The sequence below is a fragment of the Dipodomys ordii genome, unplaced genomic scaffold (assembly GCF_000151885.1).
Source record: "Dipodomys ordii isolate 6190 unplaced genomic scaffold, Dord_2.0 Scaffold14, whole genome shotgun sequence".
NCBI classification, from domain to species: Eukaryota; Metazoa; Chordata; class Mammalia; order Rodentia; family Heteromyidae; genus Dipodomys; species Dipodomys ordii.
The window spans coordinates 6,819,826-6,846,643 of NW_012267230.1; the positions used below are offsets into that span (position 1 = coordinate 6,819,826).

The 26,818-nt window shown below is 46.0% G+C and overlaps 1 protein-coding gene across 2 annotated transcripts in view; it reads right to left on the reverse strand.

The window, feature by feature from the left end:
• The window catches only part of LOC105982142 (chromosome unknown open reading frame, human C16orf62), a 54,899-nt gene that overhangs the window by 9,934 nt on the left and 18,147 nt on the right, over positions 1–26,818 (reverse strand). For both annotated transcript variants that reach the window (XM_013011617.1, XM_013011616.1), the window contains exons 12-26: positions 26,605–26,698; positions 22,983–23,060; positions 22,405–22,527; positions 19,114–19,160; positions 18,284–18,395; positions 17,422–17,538; positions 14,822–14,875; positions 12,950–13,030; positions 11,249–11,311; positions 10,219–10,304; positions 8,506–8,586; positions 7,104–7,167; positions 4,308–4,406; positions 2,613–2,690; positions 1,407–1,521 (exon numbers count right to left, since the gene is read on the reverse strand). In XM_013011617.1, coding sequence (XP_012867071.1) covers positions 1,407–1,521; positions 2,613–2,690; positions 4,308–4,406; positions 7,104–7,167; positions 8,506–8,586; positions 10,219–10,304; positions 11,249–11,311; positions 12,950–13,030; positions 14,822–14,875; positions 17,422–17,538; positions 18,284–18,395; positions 19,114–19,160; positions 22,405–22,527; positions 22,983–23,060; positions 26,605–26,698 — 1,292 coding nt within the window. The remainder of the gene's footprint in view (positions 1–1,406; positions 1,522–2,612; positions 2,691–4,307; positions 4,407–7,103; positions 7,168–8,505; positions 8,587–10,218; positions 10,305–11,248; positions 11,312–12,949; positions 13,031–14,821; positions 14,876–17,421; positions 17,539–18,283; positions 18,396–19,113; positions 19,161–22,404; positions 22,528–22,982; positions 23,061–26,604; positions 26,699–26,818) is intronic.

Genomic DNA, 26,818 nt, shown 5'->3' on the forward strand with positions numbered 1-26,818 from the left:
ATAGCCAGCTGAAACAGGATGCTGGGATGTGGACAGAAGCAGCTGTTTCCACAGCCTCATTTCATTTATATTTAGCCATTCTTAATAATTGAATGCATTATTTATTTGGCCAACAACTGCTGCGTGTGGCTGTCAGAACAATAGGCTTTTAGGGTTTTGCACCACAGCACTTAGACTGGAGTAAAATTCATCAGATACATTTTTAAACGTGAAGGGCAACCACATTCCCCTCCCGGCAGTAACTTGAAGCAAGGGTGAGCCAGACGGGAAGACAGAGGATCCATCAAGACAATGGTGGGAAGGGTGAAGCTAACCCCAGCATAACTCAAAAGGTGGGGTCACAGCAAGACCACCACTGAAGACACCCATCCATCTCACATGGGGCTACAGGACTCCAACAGTTATACACACATCGTGACAGCCTGTACTATACACGCCCAGTGTGTGAGTGGTGGAAACTATGGTCACAGGCAGGACCAGAGAGGAACCCAGCCACCGCAGCCCACTACTGTGCACACCACACACCACGTGGCTGTCTCCTTCCCCCCTCACTCATCCCACTGGCAGTCTGGGCCTGCCTCTTAAGCTCCCACATGCTTGTCTCATCCAGAACAGAAAGCTGGGCATCTATTATGCACACATCAGGTTCCCCATAGGGGTCTCTTGGGTCTCACACACATAGACCTGAGACACATGTATGACTCTGTAGTGGCCAAGCAGTCCAACTCCACGTGCTCTGGCATCCTCCACCGGGGCTACCTGCACAGGAAACTCTGCAGGCACCATGACCTGTCTCTAAATGTGCTTCCTCTGTATTCACTCACCACTTTTGTCTTTCTTCTTCCTCCCTTTTTTCTGTAGCGTTAGGATTGAACCCAGGGTCTCTCACACGCTAGGCAAGCACTCTACTACTTGATCTATGCCCCCCAGTCTTTTTGTATTTTGTATCTGAGCTAGGAGTCTCTCACTCCCTTGCCCAGACTGCCCTCTTAACTCAAGATCAGCCTGCCACTGCCTCCCAAGTTTACCTGAGAATATAAGTGTGCAACACATCTTTTTTTTTTTTTTTTGGTGCCGGTCCTGGGGCTTGAACTCAGAGCCTGGGTGCTGTCCCGGAGCTTGGTTTTTACCCTTGGCTAACAGTCTTCCACTTGAGCCATGGCTCTACTTCCAGATTTTTTTGGGTGTGTGTGTGTTTCCTGCCTGGGCTGGCTTTGAACTTTGATCTCAGATTTCAGCCTCCTGATTACAAGCATGAGTCACCAGCACCCAGCCACATCTGGCTTCTTTCTTCCTTGACAGAATCTCTCTTCCCTCTTTTCAAAATACCTCTCTGTACATGCACATGCACACCCACATGCACACATACATAGCTGAGTCCTTCTCCACAGAGAACCATGGCTTACCTTGGGAGAGGCACTGGTTGGCCAAGGCAACCTGACCAGAATGCAGGTAGAGATTGAGGCGTGTGAAGATGCCACCCAGGGAGGGGATGGTGATGAAGCAGTAGGCAACACAGGCCTGGGAAGGAATCATGTGGTCAGCAAGTCACAGAGATGCTCGGTATTCCCGTGCTCACCCTGTACATGCTTCCAAGTAAAAACACTTAATCCTACTTTTTCTCTTGAATTACTCTATTTTTTCCATCCTGCCTCTCATCTGTCCAAAAATCTTTGGGAAGGTGGGTAGGGGAGTGTGGTACAGGCAAAGTAATTTTTCACCCATCGCTACAGGACAACACCTAATGTTGGCAAATGCAGAAGCAACACTTAAAGCCAATTCCTTAAAGAATTAAAAACATATGCAAACAAATGGGAGAGTTGGATATAGTGGTACATGCCTATAATCCCAGCTTTGCAGGAGGCAGAGGTAGGAGCACAGAGGTCCCAAGCCAGCCCGGGGTAAAAAAGCATGACCTTACCTAAAAAACTAAAGCAAAAAAAGGGCTGGAAGCATGGCTCAAATGGTAGAGAGCCACTTATAGTGTGAGGCCATTAGTTCAAACCCCAATACCACCAAAACAGTTAGATTCAAGTGGCTTATGAAACTGCAAATCCATTTCTCAACCACCTCCTCAAAACACTCTCAACCACCTCCTCAAAACACACTCAGTTTATCTGAAATGCTGCTTGAGACCAGAAGTGTTTCAGATCTTGGATACTGGAATATCTGCGTACATAAAGAGATGTCTTAGAATGGGACCCCAGTCTAAACACAAAATTCATTTTTGTTTCATATGCACTTTATGAAAGTGCCAAGAATTTTACACAGTCTTTTTAATAACTCTGAGCAGGAGACTAAGTTCTACAGTGTAGAATTTTCCATTTGTGGTATCAGGCTGGTGCACACATCAGATTTTGGACTGGATCTGGGAACTGGAGAAGCTCTATCTGTATGAAAATTGAGGTGCCTTTGATCACTTTTTTTTTTTTTTAAATAACACAAAAACTGATCTATCCACAGATAACTAGGGAAATTTTAATCTGAAAAATCAGGACAAAGCCATAAAGCACCCTAATGCTGACATACACTTATCCTCCTCTCGAAACAGCAAGTTAGCAATCTGCAAACAAGCAACCCTCAGGAGGAGCATCCTTATCTTTTGCACGCACCCGGACAAAGGCAGCTGTTTTTCTGGAATGATTTCCCCTCATTACTTGCCTCGTTTCCATTGCCAAGCGGTTCACACTCTGATTTGTTAAGAAATAAAACAGAAATGGTCATGAGAGCTGATCACAGAATGGGCAGGACCCGAAGTACACATGTATCAACCGAATAAGGCTGGTTAGCAACAGACCCCAAAATACCAAAGAGGTCAGCAGGCCCACACAAGATCTTGTCTTGCACACATGTGCCAGAGGGTAGAACAAAAAGCAGCCCCTCAGTGAGCTGGGCCACCCATCAGCACTACAAATGACTGTTTTCTGGTTTAATGAGCATTCAGGGTTCACTTGAGGCACTTCCACAAATCCAACGTTCTAAGCTTAAGAGAAGCTTCCAAATCTAAGGGTATACGATTTAGCAATGTTATTTTAGCTATATTCACTAGCTCATTTGATTCTTTTTTTTTTTTTTGATCAGGTCATGGGGCTTGAACTCTGGGCCTAGGTACTGTCCCTGAGCTCTTCAGCTCCAGGCTAGTGCTCTACCACTTGAGCCACAGCACCACTTCCGGTTTTCTGAGTAGTTTATTGGAGATAAGAGTCCTGGATTTTTCTGCCCAGACTGGCTTTGAATCATGATCCTCAGATCTCAGCTTCCTGAGTAGCTAGTATTATGGGCGTGAGCCACCGGCACCTGACTTCTTTTGATTCTTCTGGCCCTCCAGCTTGGTACTTTTACCTACCCCCATTTTACAGATAGTCTCTACATTTTAGTTGACTTTTAGGTGACTTCTAGCTGTGACAGCTCACCCCCATGCACCCTGGCCTCTTTTAGTCCCTTGCTACTGCATCGTGCATCTCCAGAACAGGGTCATGCAAAAAGTGAACTATGCAAAGGCAATGAATGTGAAATAGAAATAAGCCATCAGTGCATGATCTGCTTCCAAGGTTGGGCAATAATACAGTGCCCACCAAGTGTACACACTTCATTAGCAAGTAATTATGCTTAAGAATGGAGTAAGTCGGGTGCTGGTGGCTCACACCTGTAATCCTAGCTACTCAGGAATCTGAGATCTGAGGATGGCGGTTCAAAGCCAGCCCCGGCAGGAAAATCCATGAGACTCTTATCTTCAATTAAAAAAAAACATCAAAAAACCAGATGTGGCGCTGTGGCTAAAGTGGTAGAGCACTAGCCTGGAGCTGAAGAGCTGAGGGACAGCACCCAGGCCCAGAGTTCAAGCCCCATGACCAAAAAAAAAAAAAAAAAACAGAAGTAGAGCTGTGGCTCAAGTGGTAAAGAGCCAGCCTTAAGCAAAAGAGCTAAGGGACAGGGCCCAGGACCCAGTACCAGCACAAGAAAATAAAAAAAGGAATAAAAAGGGTTTTCTTACAGTTGATATATATTACTTTTTCAATGTGTATTACTTTTACCAAGCTGTTAGGCCATGAACACTAAAGCTTTCTGAACCTAACCTCATAAGAGCACTGTTACTAATTCTTTTGGCGTAAAGACCACGTATTCAGTGTAAGGCACTTAATTCTTTGGCATGCAGAAAGAAGAAAATACAAAGCACAGATCTTATTAACCCATGAGAAACTGGGCATGTGAGTTAGGGGTGAGCTGAGGTGGCACACACAAGACAACCACTGGTGGGGGGCGGGCAGACAGACAGAAAGCGTTAATGGAGAGAATGAAAACCTTACGTGGATCAAGTGTACAAGAACAGGCTCCAGATTACAAAACATTGACCTGGACTCAACGTAGAAACTTATCTGCTGCTCAAAATCACGGCCAAAGGAAACCTAGGATCAAGCCAGGGAATGGTGTCAGTAGCAAGAACATGAACACACACAGACACAAATACACACACACTTCTCTCAGTAGACAGGCTGTACGAACTTCACCCGGTGTCATGTTACTGGCTCAGCTTAATGGGTAAGACCACTAGAGTAAAGGGTACCTAACAGAAGCTCACACAAGAAAGGAGTTTCCAGGCTTAGGAGGACAGACATCGAAAGGAAATGAGGGAATTTTGTTTGTCAATCATGGACTTTTCACAGGACATAAGATTGGACCCTGGACCCTGGGAGCCACTGATCTGAGGGTTCCCCTAACTTGGACCACACCTTTCTGCCTCCTAATGGAGACCCAATCTGGGCAGCTCAGTAGTAGCTGTCAGAGCCACCGATGCAGATCTAAGTTTCTCTGCCATAAAAGTCCCCCTCTCCTCTTTCCTGCAAATAAGAACAGCTGGATGGCAGGAAACTCCACTGCTCCATTCATCCTTTCGCCCAACAAGTCTTAGCTTGACCATTTCCACTATGGCTACTGGGTCTCTTGTTTCCTCCAACACTTTTCCTAGTAACATGGTGACTTCCAGAGAAAGCTGTAATAGAATGAATGCCCCTTGCCGGGTACTGTATAGAAAAGCTCACAGGACAGGCACTGGTCAAACCCACAGGTGCCTTTCCCACATGGGAATGGAAGGCTATGTCTCTATCTTCAACACAACTGACAGAACCAGGTGGACAGTTTCTTCAGCCCTTGGTGTTGAACAAGTGACAATTTCAAGGTTATAGCCAAGAGGTCTCATGGTTTTGAGTCCATTCTGTTTGGGTTCAGACATTTCCATTAAAATAGAAGACATAGCCAAGTGCTGGTGAGTTATACCTATAATCCTAAGTACTCAGGCGGCTGAGATTTGAGGATCATGGTTTGAAGCCAATCTGGGAAGACAAATCCAAGACTCTATCTCCAGCTAATAAGCAAAAACCTTGAAGTGGAGGCATGGCTCAAGTGGTTAGAGCCCCAGTTGGATGGGGGAGAGGGGGGAATGATGGGGAAAGGAGGCAAGTGAGAGTGGGAAGCCTTGAGTTCAAGCCCCAGTACCAGCACATGAGCACATGTACAAGTAGAGGACACACCAAGCTAGGTATGGCAGTGCATACCTATAGTTCCAGCTAGCAGGGAAGCTGAGGTAGGAGGATTTCTTAAGCCCACAAGCTCAAGGCCAGCCTGAGCAACATAGCAATGCCTCATCACATACAAAAGAACCCAGACATTGGGGTCAGTCGGTGTTTAGGATGCTTCCAGGGCCACAATATTCCCTCCTGCTTTTGCTCTTTTCCCAAGGGCTCTCTGACCTCCTCCAGTCAAGAGGCGGAGTCTCTTCCCCTGCCCTCTAGCCAGGCTAGCCTTGTACCTTGCTTTCACCAACAACATGGAGTTGAATATAGCAGAGCTTCATTTTCTTTCCTCTCTTTTTGTTTTCAGTTGGTCATGGGGCTTGAACTCAGGCCTGGGTGCTGTCCCTGAGCTTTTTCACTCAAGGCTAGCGCTCTACCACTTGAGCCACAGCTCCACTTTGTTTTCTGGTGATTAATTGGGGATAAGTCTCATGGACTCTTCAAAGCCATGGCTGGCTTTGACCCATGATCCTCAGATCTTAGCCTCCTGAGTAGGTAGGATTAGAGGTGTGAGCCACCAGCACCAGCTCATTTCTTTTTTAATTAAAATTAAAAAAAAAATAGTATTGCTATGTAGCCCAGGCTGGCCTCAAACTTGCCATCCTGTCTCACCCTCCCAAGTGCTGGGACTACAGTCATGCACCACCCCACCTACCTCACTGGGTAATTTCTAAGCCTTGGCCTTCGAAGGCCTTGCAGCTAAGGTGTATGCCCTCAGGTGAGAAGCCAACACTGTGTAAGACAGCACAACTGAGAGAGACCACCCAATGATGAGAAGAGCTTGTACAGAGACACCCAACACACAGCCAGCACATGCCTGGGGAAGTGAGTGAGGTTGTCTTAGCCCTCAGCGCACTCTTTGCTATGTGCAGTTGACACCTGCTGAAGCCACCTGGCTACTTAGCAAACTTGCAGACCCCTAAGAATTGGCTCACAGCAGCGACCCAAAGCCACCACACTCCAAGGGGAGTGAAACCAATAGAGAACTAGATACCTGTGTCTACTGTCATGGATGGTCACCAGCCACCGCAAAGAGTGAGCCCTCTCTCACTGTGGTCCACATCTCCAGCAGTACATGTCTCTTGGCTAATCAGTGTGTTGGGACCTCAACCCAAGTTAAAACAAAGAAACTCAACTTTAGGACTTTTCTGAATTATAGAGCGGAGGGTGGAAATCAAGGCCTTAGCAAAGAGGATGGAGAGCATGAATGTCTCCAAGAGAGAGGCCAGGGGAGCAGAGTAGGGAGCTGGAGCCAAAGACAACACCAACAGGGGGTCCTGATGACAAGACAGAGGCCCCAAGTCCAGCTGCTCCAAGGTTTCATGCATAGTACTTTTCCCTCCTGTGATAGCCCCTCTTGTATCTCTCCTGAAGCCAGCTTGCCTTGGCTCTCTCTGACCCTGCGGGAATCCTAGCTAATGGAAGATGTTTTCTAATTTCATCTTATCTCAGTAAAAATGAACCGCAGTAGGAGACACGTAAACAATGACATCACATCTCCAGGCGCCCTACAACGTCTACCCCTGAACTTACCATTTTTATAAATCCATTAATCAGATGGGCCAGCGTTCTCTTCTCATCTTCAAGAGTGAGTGCGCTAGAATCAATAATTGTGCATAATTAACACAGAGGCAACACACAAGTGTTTCTGAAGAGGAAAAACCCAAGAGGCAAGCAGTTTAACTGGTAAGAATAAGTCTGTGTTGTCTAGATTTCAAAAGCTTTCCAACAGGCTGGGCATTTGGATAAAAAATCTGTAGTCAAAATGAGAAAAAAAATTATGGAGGCTTCTCACCCTCAAAGATGCCATTCTCAAGCTAGGCTTACTAATAGGAAAAGGGAAGGTAACTTTCTCAGGATTATAGGCAGCAAGGCATAATGGCAAATCCTGCATTTTAGACAAAACTTTGACATTATATTATTTTTAAAACAAATCTTGCTGGGCGCCAGTGGCTCATGCCTGTGATCCTAGCTATTCAGGAGGCTAAGATCTGGGATCGTGATCTGAAGCTAGCCCGGGTAGGAAAGTCCGTTGAGACTCTTATCTCCAATTAACTGGCAAAAAGCCGTAAGTGGAGCTATGGCTCAAGTGGTAAGTGCTGACCTTGAGCAAAATGCTAAGGGACAGCACTTAGGCTCTGAGTTCAAGCCCCAATACTGGTACACAGGCGCGTGCACACACACACGCACACGCACACGAAAAAAGAACCTCTCATTCTCAGGGAGAATAATATGCTTCAAGTTTGATTTTTGTAATTATTCATGAATTTAATTCTAAAATTAAAAAAGAAGAAAAAAAGGAAAAAAGAACAGGAATGTATCTTCTTGATGCTGAAGTTCCAAAAGATTTTTCTTAACATTTTCCAGTAAGTCAAGCTGTTGTGCTTAAAAATTCTTTTGGAAACCAAAATAGCCACATATAAGCAAGAATTATCTTAAATCTAGTCGAATGGAAAAATGTGTTATTAAACAACAACCAAAAAGAAAAACCACACCAGAACTACAAAGTGGTGATAACTGTGCCTCTGACTGAAAGAGAAGGGCTGTGGACAGACATGAGCCCTCATTCTCTCTCAGAGCCCTCGAGTGGGAAGCGTCAGCAGCTTCATCTGGATTTTCATGACGTGGCTAATAAATGAGATAAAGTGAACAGGCTGCCTTGCTGGATGAGTGAGCTCACTATTATCCTGTCTCCCGCTCCACACACTGAGCTCTCTTGGGTGAAACCAGCCTTTCTCCTGCAGAAATCCCTAGTTGGCACATTTGCCATCTCATTTTCTCAGGAAGGCTGCCCTCAGCACTTGATTCTCCAGGGCTGGAATATCCTCATTAGCAAGTCTTAATGGTCAAGAAAACTACCCAGGGGAAGCTTCTGGCAGCCATTCCCTAAGACACCCTGAGGTGGTTCTGAACCCCTAGCCAAAGAGTGACTTACTTCACAGAGTCATGCATAGTCTTACAAATGTGCAACAAGGCATTCAGGATGACGGGGTCCTTGGTGGGTTCCTGCTGATGCCTGGAAAACAGGAGAGACAATGATAATAGGGATGAGCCAGTGGCTTAGAAGCTGCAGACCAGCAGACTAACACTGGGTGTGGCTCAGTTCACCAGCGATGACTGGAGGTCTAGGTTTCCTCTTCAGTCTTCTTTAAGAATAAGCTGCTCTCCTACATACGTGGTAGCACCCTCTAGCTGCAAAGCTAGAGCATAGCTACATGTGCTAGGCCCTGCGGAAGGCAAACCTGCTTCAATGCTGAACGTCCAAGATACCCACCACCTGACCTGGAACGTGCTGCGAGCCAGGCAAACAGTAGCTTGTCCTTCCCAGTAAAACAAAATGGCCAACTCCCATAACAACTCCACCTGAGTAAAGTAGGGGCATTTTCTCTAGGCATATGAATGATAGTAATTTTTACGCCTAGCCCAGGAGCCATGGAAGGCCTGCAGAAGGCCTGGTACGTGACAGAATGAACACATATGCATCCCATGTGCTTGTCAGCTACCCTCGGCTGTTTGCCTGTATTGATCATTTTGCATGGCCCGAGAATGATGTTATAAATAACTAAATGGCCCTTGGCAGAAAAAAAGGCTCTCCACCCAACAGAAAGATAAGAAAAGCTTACAACATAGTTGTGCAAGATCAAACCTCATTTTCCAACATAAAGAAATTTTAAAACATTCTGTAAATTCTACCTTGTCCTAAATAGAACCCACATGAAATCACAGGTAAATTGACTATACAATAATGTCTAATATATTTAAAAACTCAATATGCAATTTTTACAAAGAGTTTTCTGCTGGTCCACATACTGTCAGTATCCCTTGCTTCCCTTTTCTCTTATTACCCATACATTTGCTTCATTTTCTATATCTTATATATATTACCACTTGAATCCTAATTTTTTTTTTTTTTTGGTCAGTCATGGGGCTTGAACTCTGGGCTTGGGCACTGTCCCTACACTCTTCAGCTCACGGCAAGCACTCTACCACTGGAGCCATGGTGCCACTTCCGGTTTTCTAGTCTTTTATTGGAGATAGTCTCATGGACTTTCCTGCTCGGGCTGGCTTTGAACCACAATCCTCAGATCTCAGCTTCCTGAGTAGCTAGGATTACAGGCATGCACTACCGGCGCCCGGCTTTGAATCCTATTTTTATCCTTCCATTTGGTCTCATTACTGGAAGGCAAAGTTGTTTTAAATAACTCTGTAGTGCTGATGGCAGACTTACACAATACCCAGTTTTCACTTTGTTGGTTTATTTACTGCCGGTACTGGGGCTTGAACTTAGCTTGTGCTCTCAATTCAGCTTTTATTCACAGCTGGCACACTCCCACTTAAGCCATGCCTCCAACACTTTTTGTAGTTATTTTTGAGACTGAATCCCCACTTCTTGCCCAGGCCTGCCTGAACCACATTCCCTTATGTTTCCTGCTTAGCTGGGATGACAGCAGTGCACTGCCATACCCGCTTTTTACTGGTTGAGATGAAATCTCAAGAACTTTTTGCCCAGGCTGTCTTCCAACTGTGATCCTCCCAAATTCTACATCACAAGAAGCTAGGATTACAGGTCCTGGCTCCTTATAGTGTCTTAGGTATGAGATGTACACACGCAATATGATTTAGCAACAAATTTTCCAGAGACACTCACTTGATAAAGGCTTCCATGATGGACTTGCAGACCTCTACCCGCACACTCTCTTTCTGGAACATGTCCAGAAATGGCAGAAATTTTTCCTAGAAATAAAGAAGCCAGCCTACATGCCATTGGCACAAAGAAGGGAGAGACCAAGGGAAGGAAGGAGGGAGGAAGGGAACGAGGGAAGGAGGGAAGGGGGGAAAGGAGAAGGGCAGGGTAGGAGGGACCTGTAAAAGTGTTCAGAACTCCCTTGGGCTTAGGTTAAGCTTCCCTCACTTGAAACTCTCACTCGAAAAAGCCCTAAAGTCTACAACTGTGTTGGCATCAACATATGCCAGGATTGGAAAGTTTCACACCACAAAACTTGGCTTTAGACACATGATTATTAAGACACTGTACCGAAGTGCTCCAGGCCACATACACATAAAGCAGTAACCGATTTTGTGTTTACACTTGGGTCCACCCTAGTGTAATGAAACATCTCATTATATAAATACAGACATTGTAAAATCCACAAAGCATAAGCTCTGAAGTACCTGTGACCCTCACATTCCAGAAAGGACCACAAGCGGTATACCATGTGAAAGGAAACTAGTGTGCACGGGAACTGGGGAGGAAGGTGTCTAGTTCAATCTCAGGACTGGAAAGCTGTATGGCACCCAGCAGGTGTGCACATCCCACTGCTATGTAACCAACAAACCCCAGCTCCACTTATGGCTTTTTTGCTGTTGGAGATACAAGTCTCATGGACTTTCCTGCCTGGGCTGGCTTTGAACTGTGATCCTCAGATCTCAGCCTCCTGAGTAGCCAGAATTGTAGGCTTAAGTCACTAGTGCCCAGCAAATGAAGAAAGCAGAGAGCGCTTCTCTTTTCAATTGATGTGTGTTATTTTTCCAAATGCTGCTTAGACTGTTAGGACAGAATTAATTCATTGATTTAACTGCTTTACGAAAGGAATGATGAGGAATTCTTACGGCCAGGGGGATGTTGAAAACCTGAGAAATAGAATAGAGACTTGCAAAGACCACCAAGGATCACTTACCACAGAGAACAGAACTGAGAAGTCATGGAAATGGGCAATAACTTTCTTGATTATTGACTGAAGCTGTAAAACAAAGCAGAAAACACTTTTAATAAAACTGGGAGATTTAAAAAAGGCAGCCCTCCTTCACAACGGAGATTCCTTCCCAACAGGTAGGCGTAGACTGCTGTAGGAAGGGGCAGGGGCAGCCAGGTCCTGCCTTCCCCACATGTCCTACTTCAGTCCAGAAGCAACTACACAGGGGAACTCTGGGCAGCACCTGGGTGAGGAAAACAGATGGCCCACTCCTGCCCTTAGTAGGCTCTACATTAACTGACTGCAGCCATTGTTGCTGTTCAGGGTAGTGACACTATAAAGAGCCCACAGTCCACAACAACCACAGCAGCCATGCTGCTGGTGTACCAGAAAGAGAAATGGGTAGGGCTGGGATAGCAGTCGGCTGACCCTGAAACTAGCCCCTTACAGCCCTGGGGTTTCTTCACTACTTAAGGGGGAGGATCTGCAGAGAGACCACCAGTGGGGTAAAGCTAGGATTACACACCACACAAACCACACCAACCTCCTCACCACCGAGCTCCACCAAAGGTGCCGGTAGCTGCATGCGCTGCATGGGGATCCACTCATCACCCTTCTTTTTTTTCTTCCTTTTTCTTTTTTGCCTGTCCCGAGGCTTGAACTCTAGGCCTGGATGCTATCGCTGAGCTTCTTTTGCTCAAGGTGAATGCTCTATCACTTGAGCCACAGCACTATGCTTTTTTGGATAATTTATTGGAGCTAGAAGAGTCTCACGGACTTTCCTGCCTGAGCTGACTTTGAACTGCAATCTTCAGATCTCAGCCTCCTGAGTAGCTAGGATTGTAGGTGTGAGCCACCAGCACCAGGCTCTTATCCATTTCTTAAATCTTTTATTTTCAAGTAATTTCAAACCTACAAAGATGCTGGAAGCTGAACTGCCATATCTTCTTTACCCAAATATACACATTTTAGATGTTTCTGCCAAATGCACTGCTCTGCTTTGGATTAATCCCCAGGTTTTTGGGTGTTAAAGGCGCTCACTCCAGAAGCAGAGCTGAGCAGGAGGTCGTTAGGTCACCGGGCAGGACTGTGAGGGACTGGGGATGCTAGTCCTCCTACCTAGAACATTAAGTTCTTTACAAGCAAAGGCGTGGCATGATGGATGAGGTACTCATGTCAAATGGTTCAAGTAACACTGCTCACATGTAACTCTGTACATGTTGTGCTCACATTCACATATACACTTTACACATGAACAAAATAAAGCAAATGTGCAAGATGTTTACAAGTAGTGAACCCAGGTCAAGCATAATGGGAATTCTCTGAGCTCTTTCCATTTTCCTCTAAGTCTAAATCATTTCCAAATTAAGTTAACTGAAAGGCATAGTCACCTAACTGGTGACATCTGCCACATGTCACACAATGTGTGCCTCACAAGTCACCTCACTCAATGCCCATGATGACTTTGAGGGGAGGGCCAAGATCCCCACCCCCTCCAGCCACATTTTCCAGCAACAAAATGGAAGTGCAAGTTCAGGTAACTGAGAGCCCATGGCACAGCAAGGATATGAGGCACTAGGGCTCAAACCCAGGGTGGTCTGGCCTTATAGTCTGCCCCACCCAACTCCACAGGACACAGGACAGACAGAGCCCCCAGTGTGCTGCAGGTGACATACAAGCTGTTACCTGAGGGTAGGAGTCCTCAAATGCTCGGTCTGGGGTCATGTGCTTGATGACATCAGCCAACACCGTGTTCACCTCACGTTTCTACGTGGAGAGAACATATCATACCTGTTTTAGACACTAACAGCAATCACTGCTTATCTCCTGGGGAAAAGCACTGTGTTCAAAATACACCAAATATCTCCCAGGAAACATATTCAAATATTTAAATCACCTGGTCTAGACCCCTGCCCCAAAGATGGCCAGTGTCTGCTCCAATGCACTCCTGAATTCTGCATGTGCTCAAGGCCCCAGGGCTCTCTTGACTGGTGGCAAAGAAGGCCATGAAGCTTTCGAACCACCTATGTCAAGAGCAGCGCCCACTGTGGGGAAAGCACAGCCTCGAGAGCTGGCTCACTTCTGTCACAAGTACCAACTGGCCATCTACAGTCCTGATCCAGCCTACTGTTCCATAGCTGGCAAGGCAAGTCATTCAAACAGTACGTTGTGACAGGAAGATTAGGAGATTCAAATCTCACTATGTATAAGCGGTTTCTTGGAAGGCAGTCATGCTAAAACAAAATACCATGAGCTGGGTGGCTTAGAACAACAGAAGTTTCTTCTCACGGTTCTGGAGTCTGGGCTATCCCACATGGAGACCGGGATTGACTGTGTCTAGTGAGGATGTGCTGGCTTACTATGTCCTGGCAGGGTGAGGGGCCAACAAGCACCTCTGGGCTTTCAGCACAAGGCACCGATTCCATTCAAGGGAGTTCTATTGCCATCTCTCACAGGCTTTACTCTACTTTGCTGGTGTCCTGGGACAGCTAACTAAGAGTTGGCACAAATCAGGCCTACAGTGCCAAGCAGCTATTGGCCGCTATTCTGTCAGCAGTGTGCATCTAGGCAGCTGCTTGTGGGCCCAGCTCTTAATACTATCACACAGGGGAATCACACAGGGGATTAGGTGTGTGTGTCTGTGTGTCTGTGTGTCTGTGTGTGTGTGTGTGTGTCTGTGTGTGTGTCTGTGTGTGTGTGTGTGTGTGTGTACAATTGCTCTACTACTTGAGCCATGCTCCCAACACAGTTTAGTTGTGTTCCAGATAGGGTCTTGTGCTTTTATCCATACTCCTACCTCCACCCACAGAGCTGAAATTACAGGTCTATACCACCATCTCCAGCTTGGTGTTTTGAGATAAGGTCTTGCTAAGTCTTCCCCAGTATATCCTCAAAGCTGAAATCCTCTGAACTCTGCCTCTCGCATGTAGCTGATATTAAAAATGTGAGCTACTGTGCCTGGCCTATGTAAATTTTAACTTTTTTATTGGTATTATAAAGGTGACATACAGAAAGGTTGCAGTTATATAAGTCAGGTAATGAGTACATTTCTTTTTGGATAATGTTACCCCTTCCCATGTTCTCTCCCAGTAAACTACAATTTTTAATGCTGATTAGAATAAACAACTGCTAACAGTATCTGAACCTACTTCTACCCACTTCTAAAGTCGCTACTCATTGATAATCCTGTGGTTCCCATAGTGTGGTTGTAGTCTGTTCCTTGGGAAAGACGTATATACACAGGGGAAAAAAAAAAATCACATGCAAATCTAGTCTGTTTGCCAAATGCTGCTTTCTATACTTGGGACAGAAATTCACAATGTACTTCAGATTCTAAGCATTGCTGAATTTCGTGTAATGCAGGGTTGGCCAAACTGACATGTCCTATGAACACTCCTGTTAAAGTACACAATAATCAGCACTCAATCACACTAAATACAGAGGAAACATTTACAAATTATGGGATATTCTCAGTTTACCATGACAAAACACATCTTGATCTGCTATTTAGGAACATGAAGAAATACAATTTTAAAAACCACCCATAGCCATACGTACCGTGAAATGCTTGCAGGTGTACTCCACCCACACTTCAGCACAGTTAATGTAGTCCTGCAAAGAAAACATAAAGGTATCTTTACAGCTAGCACAATGTGGTTTAGCCTGTGGCAAAGTTTGCCATAGACAAATTGGTTCCTGGGCGATGACAAAAAAGAGAAGCAGAGTTCTGCCCCAATACAGAGGGAGCAGAACATTAACAGGAAAAGCAAATCAGTCGGCCATTCCATACACCTCAAGCCAGGATGTGAACCTGAACAGCTCCGTGCACGCAACGGAGAAGCCCTGCCATACCTTAGCCAAGAAACAACAGGACAGCTACTGAAACAGTCAAGGCTACTTAAACATGTTTTTGTGGCTGTTTGTAATCCTAGCTATCAGGAGGCTGAGATCTGACCAGCCCAAGCAGATACATCTGTGAGACTCCATCTCCAATAACCAGCAAAAAAGTGGAAATGTAGCTCAAGTGGAAGAGTACTAGCCTTGAGCAAAAAAGCTCAGGGACAGCACCCAGACCCTGAATTCAAGCCCTAGGATAGGCGCACACAGAAACAATTCAATGACAAATGCAAAAAAGAAAAAGAAATCCACCAAGCAAGAGTATGAAGCCCTGGCACAAAAAAAGAAAAAGTAAAAAAAAAAAAAAAATGTGCTTTCTGCAAGTTTAGAGAAAGACTAAGCTTGCTGCCTTCAGGAAAAAAAAAAGAAAGCATTTGTTCTGTATGGGTGATGTATGTATACAGTATGTATAAAAAGCCTAAGAAAACAGTGATGAGTGACAATGACAATGAGCCAGGTTGCTTGGGCCGGGAACCCAGAGGAGGCAGAGCAGTCATGAGGCACACAGCTGTGTGGCTTCTACTCTTACGCCAGAAGGCAAAGAAGAGGAGAGCAGCTACAGTGAAGTTACCCACTGCCAACCAAGCTCTGAGGATGGTAAAGAGAAAATTCCAGACATCTTATGGTATTCTAATTGGGTGTCATTCTTAATCTCATACTGGGCCTAAGGTATAAAATGAAGCTTTAGTAAAGGGGGGTAGGAGCAGGAAGCAAACGGGTCCATGTGTTTAGAGGTACCCCATGGGGGTCTTAGCTGTACCACTGCACAGAAGGGAAGGACTATTTGATGAGCCAGAATCACACCTAGGTCTAACCCAATGGGAGGCAGATAAGCTTCTTGAGGCAGGTGAGGGCACCCTGGCGCAGGCTGCTCTAAACACAAGTGCAGGATCCCCCACGAGTCCTCCACCCTGAGGAGGTTTACTGACAAAAAGCTGCTCACAGCAAGGTGCCTGCACAGGTCATGGGATGACAACACTACACTCAGTGATGTATGCATTCCTCATGTTTGCTGCTTTGCCTGGGGTGGCGAGAACCCCCTGCATCCTGTGAACCAGCACCTCATGCTAGAGCACAGGCCCTGACCTTTGGGCAGCTACGGTCAGATGAACAAAGCTGAAGAGCTGCTGCCTAATGACCATTTCCTAAGTGATGCCTTGGTGGATGATTTTGTAAGGAAGCTCTTAGTTTTCTAAACTCACACTGTTTTTTACAGTTACAGCAAGTGCAGGACTACATGCTTGTCTAGTCTTCCATAGTCACTCGCCACTGGCCGGGGGATGACAGGGCAGAGCAGTGAGCTCTGTCCAGCTGCTCCTGTGGCCCTCAAGGCATCAGTTGTTGGCCTGCAGCCTGAGAGGATGGTAAGCCAGGAAGCCAAACCTGCAACCTATCATATGGCCACTACATGCAGATCAGTAACTGACAATATCATCTGTCACCCTGACTTCCTACACCTGGTCAACAAAACAGAAGTGGCCCCATTCAAGGGCTGGAATTCCCATATGCTTATTACTGCCTCAACTGCTGTCTTCAGCTTAGGAATATCCTACCCGATCAATGTTTCCAAAATAGAATTCTCTAGATTTGCAGTCTGAATGCCCTTTTTCTCTGCTAAGGTCTTTTGCACATATCTAACATCATTCACAGGCCACACAAAATGATCCACACGGGCATCTGGCTAAGGTAGCTGACCAGAAGCACATGCGTATGTCTGTCTCATCAGGTACAAAGTGGTTTCACAGGCCTTATGCAGCCATTGGCTGGACATTGCCCAGCCCTGGAGAGTCTTTTAAAGTGTCAAACATTTGTCATTTTACCTTCCAGTATATCTCCAATCCTGAAGAATGAGATCAATTTACCACAACATGTTTGTAAATCATAAACATTTTGTAATTTTATTTATTAGTGCACAAAAGGGTCTGAGAGTCTTTTTTTTTTTTTTTGGTCGGTCGTGGGGCTTGAACTCTGGGCCTGAGCACTGTCCCTCAGCTCTTCAGCTCAAGACTAGTGCTCTACCACTTGAGCCACAGCACCACTTCCTCACAAAAGGGTTTGTTGTACAAAGTTCTTAAGTGTTCTGAGTTTAAATATACTTCCTCCTAGATTACTTCAGTCTACAGCTGACCACTATTTCTTTTTATAAAAAACTAAGAATTTGAACAGCTAAAAGATCACTTAAGAGAAAAACAAGACTAAGTATGCATTGCATAGCTTGACAAAAAGCAGGTGCCCTAAGGTGTAAGTGGCCACTCACTCACCTGTGGATTCTTCAACTTAGTAATGACTTTCCAGGCTTCATTGAGAATTTGGAGTCGATCACTCTCAGGTGGATCAGCCAAGGCCAAGTTTAACCCCAACGATCGAAAAAGGAGATGCTAAGAAAATACCAAACCTTAATGTTACCAAAGAGTTTGATTCAAACTAACAGAGGTTTTAAAAAAAGAAGGCTATAACATTCAATGTGTCTCACAAAATTCTCAAATACTTCTTTGGGAAGTCCTACTTCAGACCCACTGAAGCTACACTCAGCAGCTAAAACATAGAACTGACTTCAGGGTTAGAGGCATACAATGGTAGAGCACTTGCTTAGCATGCAAAAGCCCTGAGGTTGTAAAGGTATTAGATTAGGCCAGACACTGGTAGCTCATGCCTGCAATCTTACTCAGGAGGCTGTGTTCTGAAGACTAAGGTTCTAAGCCAGCCGAGGCAAGAAAGTCTGTAAGACTCTTACCTCCAATTAACCACCCAAAAGCCAGAAGTAAAGCTGTGGCTCAAGTGAGCAGCCATGAGAAAAAAATCTCAGGAACAGTACCCAGGCCCTGAGTTCAAGCCCCAGTACCGCACAAACAACAGGAAAAAAAAAAGTTGGTAAAATTTAGGGGCTGCAACAATCTAGTGGACAAAACTTTGCCCTAATGAGTAAAGAAATATTTTTGAAGACGTAAGACCTTGGTCCATCTTCAGTACTCTGTAGTGAGCTCATGGGACAGACTCGGAGTTCACTCAGCAATTCAAATCTGTGTGTCCCGTCCACCTACACTGCCCCCAACAGGGACTCTGCCCAGACAGCGATCAGCTCAGCACTGCTATCAGCCCTGCTACCTTAGGTGAGGAGCCTACCTTGGGGAAACCAGACTCGTCGCACTCTTTAATCATGCCAATGAAATCCACAGACCTGGCTGCGATGAACTCGGCGCGGAAGGCTGACATCACAGAGTTCAACAGCAAGGCACTGAAAAACACGAACATCCCCATCAGCCCACTTTCCCCTGAGGATAATGTACTCTAACCTGAGGATGACAGACAGGTCTGGAGTGGCCAAGGTTTAAAAGAAGGGAAAAAAAAGATTGGTAGAAGAAAGGAATGGAATCTCTAGAGACTACTGTGGTGTTTTGTGCACATCAGAATTTGATCAATGTTGATAACTGAATAGATAAATGGATGGATGGACAGATGATTGATGGATGGACAGAGAGATAGTTAAAATCAGCAAGCACTCCAATCCATTTAAATAGTAGTGAGCCGTAAATATGCTGATGGGCTAATAAAACCAAACATTAGCAATATTGATCCCTGCCATAAATACCCACCCAGAGTGATCTTAAGTTCCAGACACAGGGGACCCTGGGGAAAATATCACCTGTTCATGGCTGTGTTCACATCTGCCACCAAAAGAAGAGAAGAGGGTGTTCCCATGCCCGGAGGAGGGTCAAGTTCATCCTGGCCCTACCACTTAACAAAGCATGAGGAAAGGACTATAATTATCACCCCAATTTATAGACAGGGAGACTGAGGCACAAAGAGGTCAAGGCCCCAGGGGCAAGGCAGAATGGAGCAGGGATCTGAGCTAGGCACCCAGACTCCAGCTCTAACCCTCTGGATTACGTTGCTGGCCTGTGCATTTTCACACATGCTATCAGCCCAGGCTGTATGAATCACCAAGTACTTACTTGTTTCCTAACTTCTTACATCTCTCCATCATCTCAGTCAGCAGAGCCTAGAAAGTTTAACAGGAATTAAAAAAAAAAAAAAGTTTAACAGGAAAAGCATCAGCTTGGAAATCTGAAAAAAAAACATCCTAAGGGATTTCAAGCACAGTACCCACACTGTGGCATGTGCAGCCAGCAGTGAGTATAGTGACAGTGGGGAGGGAAAGGCTTGAAGACTTCACATGGTGGCTTCTGATGGAATGGAGTAAGGCCAGGGCCTAGTGTCAGACGCACGAGGCTTCCCCAGATAGCCTCGATAGTTCCCAAGGTCAAACCTCAGCCCAGCACTGACCCCACACATACAAGCAGAGGACACACCAAGCTAGGTCTACACAACCAGGATCTCCTGGCTACAGGGTTTGAACCAGGAAGAAAAAATACTTTGTCCTCACCTTTCCTTTGACCTGCTTCCCATGGTGCCTATAGTTTGTTTGGAAATTCAATCAACAACTACAAGGCTGGAACTCAGGGCCACAGGTGGTGATGAGAAGCCCCACCCCCATGTTCGCACCTTTCCCTCCCACCTATAAGGCAGGAGCTCTGCTCTCCCACTGTGCACTTAAGGACAGAAACAGGCTTCGCTCACAGGGCCTGCAAAGGCAGCTGGGAAACTGGGAAGCTGAGCAGCCAGCCCCAAGAACCAGTTTTTCCCACATGTCCTCTTCTGGTATTTTCCACTATTTGTTATCCCCAAAGGAAGTACATGGTTTACTTGCTAGAATTCTGTTTACGGCTTTAGAGCTGTCTTCAGACAGCTATGTGCCTTCAGAAGAGCTCCTGTTTTGTAAAAATAAATAAATAAATAAATCAGTGTATGAAGCAACCTTTAGCATAGTGGTTTGGGGAAGGTTTTGAAATGTACAGGCAATAGCCGGGCGCTGGTGGCTCACGCCTGTAATCCTAGCTACTCAGGAGGCTGAGATCTGAGGATCACGGTTCAAAGCCAGCCCGGGCAGGAAAGACTGTGAGACTCCTATCTCCAATAAACCACCAGAAAACCGGAAGTGGTGCTGTAGCTCAAGTGGTAGAGCGCTCGCCTTGAGCTGAAGAGCTGAAGAGCTGAAGGACAGTGCCCAGGCCCAGAGTTCAAGCCCCACGACCGACAAAAAAAAAAAAAAAAAAGAAATGTACAGGCAAGGTCAAGCCTAAGATAGCATTAGCACACTAGTGCTTGGCCCTGTAACTCCCAGGGCACAGGTCCCACGCCAAGAGACTTGGTCCTCATTCACATCACAGAGGCAGGGAGGCCTGGAAAAGTCAGGCCCATAGAACACACTTGGCTTCCCACTTCCTGAGTCAGTGTCTGATCCTGACCTTGAAGTCTGCCATGGTATAATCCAATCTTCCCTCACTGGCTCTCTCTTCATCCCTGGTACAGCTCAAGCAACTCAGGTGACAGCCAAACAGGGTCATATTCCACATTCCTGTTTTCTGAAGTGAGATAAACTCCAGATTGCTAGGAAATATGTACTTGTGCTTTTATAAAATAACCTTCAATCACTGTTTGCAAATCCTACTTCATAAAAGAGAATGAAATGATATGCGTATCATATTTTCCTCCTTATTTTCCTAAGTGAAGCAGAAATATAAAAGGGCAGGCTAAATCAGAAATGCATCTTGAGAACTAACTCATATCCTTTCTCCAGTCCAAATATGTTCCAATCTCAGGAAATAAAATAGTTTAACATGAATAAAGAGAAAATCTATTTCCCTGGTATTAAAAGAGAGAGAGAGAGTTTCCATTGCTCTCCCTTGGTTTCTCCTTTGTGACTCAGAAAGGAAACTTAACAGAAAGTAGTAAGCCTGATCCTGTCTTACAATGTCTAAGCCCTCAGCTAACAGGCATTAAGTTACTTTGCTGGAGCTGGCCTTGAACTCAATGTCTTCCTGCTTCCACCTAACTAAACAGATTACAGGCATGTTCCACCATAACAGGCAGTGAATTTCAATTTCAATTGTGTGTGTGTGTGTGCTATTCCTGAACATTTTTGCTCAAGTATTCTACTACTTGAGCCACAGCTCCACTTCTGGCGTTATGTGGTTAACTGGAAATAAAAATCTAATGGACTGTTCTACCCCAGCTGGTCTTTTTTTTTTTTAAGTTGGTCGTGTGGCCTGGGCGCTGTCCCTCAGCTCTTCAGCTCAAGGCTAGCGCCCTACCACCTGAGCCACAGTGCCACTTCCAGCTTTTTTCTGCTTATGTGGTGCTGAGTAATCAAACCCACGGCCTCATGCATGTGAGGTAAGCACTCTACACTGAGCCAACTTCCCAGACCCCCACCCCCACCCCATCCCGGCAGCTGGTTTTTAAACTATAAGATCAGATCTGTCTCCGGAGTACCTAGGATTACAGTTATAAGCCATCAATGTCTGGATCAATTTAGAGTTGTATATATCAAATATTCACCGATAAAGGAATTCTTCCTTCCCCTCCCTCACAGGCTTGCGCTGGTTACTACCAACGGCTGCAGCTACACTTTCCAATCCCTTCTGTGGAGGCCCAGCTTGGCAAGGACACACACAGCTCTAGTACCCAGTTGCATCATCTCAGCCATCATCAAAAGCTTCAAGCACCAAGTGTCCCCTGTATCTTCACCACACTCCGTACTGACATCAGCAGTTCTGCATTCTCATCATGGCAATTCGAGGCCCTCTTTCATGGGCCCAGGAACCAGCATTGTTACTCAAGTGACCCAATTTTTAAATCACTTGGGCCAGTTCAAGAATGGTTTCCCAGAGCTGGGCTCCCCAGCAGGTGCTATTCTCAGCCCCAGCCATCCACTGGGGCCTGAGCTCAGAATAGAAGGAAGAAGCCTGTGTGCCTGCTGGTTCTCATCTGATTCTGCCTTTCACTAAAGTGAGAAGGAAAAGAGCACCCTCCTCTTCAATTCCTCAATCCTGGGACCATGAATAAGCCACCTGGTGGAATGTAAGGGCTGCCCTCAAGTTCATGATCCCTCTTCCCAGGAAGTGGGGACAACGTGTGGCCCAGACCATGCTAATGACTAAATACATTTTCAAACAACGTTCACCGGCCTCAGAGTCAGAGTCTATGAGTTGATGTCCAGTCACTACTTCCCAGCTGTGTGACCTCACATAGCATTCTGACCTCTCTGGGCAGCCACCTCCCAAAGCCATTAAACAAGATAATCCATGCAAAGCATTTAGCACAGAATCAGGTCCCTGCTATCACAGTGGCTATGGAAAGGATGCTGAGACATCACCAGGCAGGCACACAGGACAGGCAGTTACCTCAGGGGCGTGGTAGGAGACACACTGGAAGATCCAGTCCATGGCAGGCGAGTACAGGGGGAGGTAGGACGGGAGCTCCACTCCCTGGAGCACCAGCTGGTTCTGGACTGAGTCTCCATGGATCTAAAGGAGATCAAAGAACACTCAGAAAAGGAGCCAAAAGTGTGTAGCTCACAACACAAGCAACTCGGAAGTGCCAAGGGAAACTCCAATGGAAACAGCCTGGTTTCTCATCTGATTTTTTCCCTCCCCAACTACAAAAAAAAAATGTTTTTTTTAGTTGAAACAATAAAACAAAACATCTTCCATGCTACCAGGCTGAGATGCCATGGCAATGTGTACGATGGAGCCTGCAGATGCCAGGAAGAAAGGCTAGCCACAGGAGTGGCCTCCTGTTCACATGCACGCGTGCAACCTTCTCTGCTTTGAGACTCCACACACTCTGCCGGTGTTATTTGTTCTCCAGCATTTGCACATTGAACAGGCAACAAGGCTCTTGGCAAGGAATACCCTCTGGGTTTTATAAATTTACTATTGCATAAGTTTCTTCAACAAGCTGCTAGACATCATTCTCGTACCTGTTTAAACGTAAGCAGGAAGTCAAAGAAGTTCTTATTGAGGCTCTCCTTGAGGTGTGGGGCCACTTCCATGCCCACCTGCAGCCAAGCAGACAAAAATTAGCCCTACAATGAAAGAATCCACCGCTGATAAGACATATAAGGTGATGCCAAAAATTCAGTACACATATGTAAAGACTTAGAAGAAACACCCAGTGCATTTGTAATCTCTCTGCTTACGTTTTTCCACTCAATAAACAAATGTTCTTATAGGAAAAACCACATGTGCTATTTTTAATGAAAAAGAAGCATCACTTGAAGTCGTCATCTTTGCAATGTCCCAAAGGGAATGAATGTATTTCTGAACAGATGACAAAGAGAACAAATCAATAGAGAACCCAGGAGAAAGGCTCTTGAGATTGTGCCCACAAAGTTCTCTTCCTCTCAAAAAGATAGGATTACCATGTGAGCAAAAAGGCTCACACTTGTAACCCTAGCTACTCAGGAGACTGAGATCTGAAGCTCAAAGTTCAAAGCCAGTCTGGGCAGATAAATCCATCAGACTCTTAATCTTCAATTAATCAGAAGTAGAACTGTGACCTAAGTGGTAAAGTGATAGCCTTGAGCTTAAGAGCTAAGGGACAAGCCAGCAAGGGTGGCTCACACTTGTAATTCTAGCTACTTAGGAGGCTGAAATCTGAGGATCATGGTTCAAAGCCAGCCCGGGCAGGAAACGTCTGTGAGACTCTTATCTCCAATAAACCACTAGAAAACCAGAAGTGGCACTGTGGCTCAAGTGGTAGAGCGCACGCCTTGAGCTGAAGAGCTGAGGGACAGCACCCAAGCCATTTTCAAACCCTGGTACCCACATAGGAAAAAAAAAAAAAGGTAATAGTTGGACTGGGGTGGGGCTTGGTGGCAAAGCATGAGCTTTGAAGGCCTGGGTTCAATGCTCAGACTTTACATGCTGGGCTATGACTGTGGCATTGAGAAAAGTGCCACACGGATTCATTCTCTGCTGCACAATCGTGGAACCCACGTTCCTTTCAATGTATTTCAAGTTGTTTTACAGAAGACAAGCCCGAAGCACAAAAAGCCATGATCCAGAGACTCCTGAGTTTTCAAGTCTGAAAAAAACAACGCTTGGTGCATATCATATAAGGTGACTTTTCTTTCATGTCTAGCAGCAGAGGTTTGCCAGAGCACTGGGGTGGGATGAAACAGGAGCTATGCAGGAGAAAGACTGTTTAAAACAAAAACAAATGAAACTATTCCTAAACCTGAGCTCCTCAGTCATGCCTCTGCACAGAACCAGCTCCCAAGGACTGTTCCTTCCAGCAAGGACACATCATTTCTCTGGGCCCAGGGGTCCGGATGGCTAACCCTAACAAGGCTTCTGGATGGCTGCAAGTCTTTGGGAAGAAGTGGTTAAAACCACAAGTCAATTAAGTTCCCGGAGCAACCCTCTGGCTGTTGGGGACAGAGTAGGGCATTTCCAAGGAGAAGCATACAGATTCCAAAAGAATACCATCACCCAGCGTCAGGTCCAGCTCTGCTGGGCTCTGATTTCATTGTCTTTCCTTGCACTTAACCACACAGCAGCAAGGCAGTAATTATGTACTGGGTGACAGCGAAGGCCGGCCCAGTGGACAGTGGTGGAGGTGGACTGACACACATACCAGTGGGAGTAGCAGCCCCAGCCCTCCCCCAAGCCCTCCTCCCACTATCTGCTACTGTGTCTTGTTTATCTCTTCCCATTGGGCCAAATTTGGATCTGCCTCGGTCTAAAAGACTTCTGGAGTAGCAAGGGGAGCAGCTGGTGGTTCCCGCCCATTGGTCATCTGGGCCCACTTCTCTCTGTGGCTTTCAACAGCAGACTGGGGCTCTTTGGGTAGTCAAACCATTCTCTCAGACCATCAGGCTATGGGTGAGCCAGACCATGCTCTCACCCCACCCTGGATCCAGAGTGCACAGATGGCCACAGCAACCTGTCTAAGGATGGCAAGTGTCCCAAAGTGACCCCCCAGAAATAAGCCCTGGCAGAACCTACTGGGGAATGGCACTGTTCCCCCATGCTTCCTGCAAGTCACAGAATGAAGCCATTCAGAAGTAAGCCAACACTTAACCCACCTGATCTCAAGGCCCCAGATCCAGCCAAGTTGCCCCTCACTGTACTCCTGATGCACACAAGCCAATAAACCCTTTGTGCTTCAGAAAGTCTCAATCTACTCATGCACGGGCTGTCTTCCTCCTCTTCTCCTCCCCTTCAACTTGTAAAGAATCTATTCATGCGTAAGTGGTCTTTTTTTCTTTTTCTTTAGTGTTAAGCAGGCAGTGAGTTACATCTCTAACCCTCTTATTCTTTTTTTTTTCCCCCATTTGAGACAGGGTCTAGAACACAAGATTCTCCTGCCTCAGCCTTCTGAGTGCTGGGATTATAGGCATGGACACCACATCTGGCTCCTCTTCATTAGTCGCATATCAAAACCCTTTCCATCACTACCCTACCCACTCAGCCAGGGCCTTGGGGTGGCACCTGCACTAGCAGACAATTCCCTGGCACAGGCCCGCTCCCTCCCCAACCTCTTCCTCAGGGTCACCCAGTTCTCTAGTGACACCTGCCACTAAAAGACAACGTCCATGTGGCAAACACTGTCTTTTCCCCAGCTTATGTAACTTGCATCTGAGTGCAAAACTCAACAGGCTTACTAGGAATGTGTACTTTTTCCCTCGCTGATTTCTCTTTAGAAAGCATGCCATCGTACAAATGTGTGAGTGCTGACATCGTTGTAGCTCATGGGACCTGGCAGTGTTTAGCACCCAGTAGGCAGACACTTAGCAACTCTGACTTGGGACGTGTGTTCAAACTTCGGGATATTCAAAAACTGAAGCTCTAGGAAACAACTTGATATTCCTAGATGAAACATAACTCCAAATTTCAAGTAGAAAATGATGCTACACCTTCCAGCCCTGCTACAAGGGGAGGGAGGCTGGTACCCCTTTCTCTCTCCTCATCAAGAAGCTGGGCACTCAGGACTGTGAGTGGGGTTTTCCTGATGTGATGCCCTCAGGCTTCGGTCATCGGCCGGATGTCATGTAAGAGAAGCAAATCAAAGGCTGTGCCAAGGGATGGGATGTTTTCAATAAACAAAACCCTGAATGGTTATAATTCTACCTCAGCTCTTGAGCAGCAGCTGAGGCTCCCCAGACTGAGGTGAGCAGTTAAGAGCGACACAACTCCCCCAGGCCCTCAGCACCTTACCAATGCTTTAACAAAAAGACAAAACCCCAAATTGACCCATTGAGTTCAAGACAAGGGACAAAAACGCCTAGCGTCCTTGTAAAGCCCAGGAGCCTTTTGCCTGGCCAGAGGCAAGAAATGTAATTCTGAAAACCAGTTCATCTGTATGAAGATGACCTTAAATGTTCCCTAATTAGAGCTATGGTTAAGTTGGTCTACTTTAAAATTAACTTCTCCAAGAACTCTCCAGCAGCTCTACTTTCTGTGGAAGAGCTATGGCCTAAAATTAGCAGCTAATAAGGCCTTCCTCTGGGTGCCTATACACAGCGGGGAGAGGGGGGCTGAGGAAGAGGAGGGAAAGGAAGGGGATGGCAAGCAGCCATAGCTGCATGGAAAGCTTACCCGGCACAGGTAGGCCCGGGCATACACAGACACCAATGGGTCCCCGATCCCTCTGATCACGCAAGAGAGCCGTGGCAGGCATTCGGAAATCCCACTGTGGGAGACAAAAAAAAGTTGCCATGATACATGTAAGAGAACCCCATGTTCTATTTCTGCAGTGGAGATAAAGCAGCAGGCAGCCGGAACCCATTACCAGCCATTATAGGATGGTGAA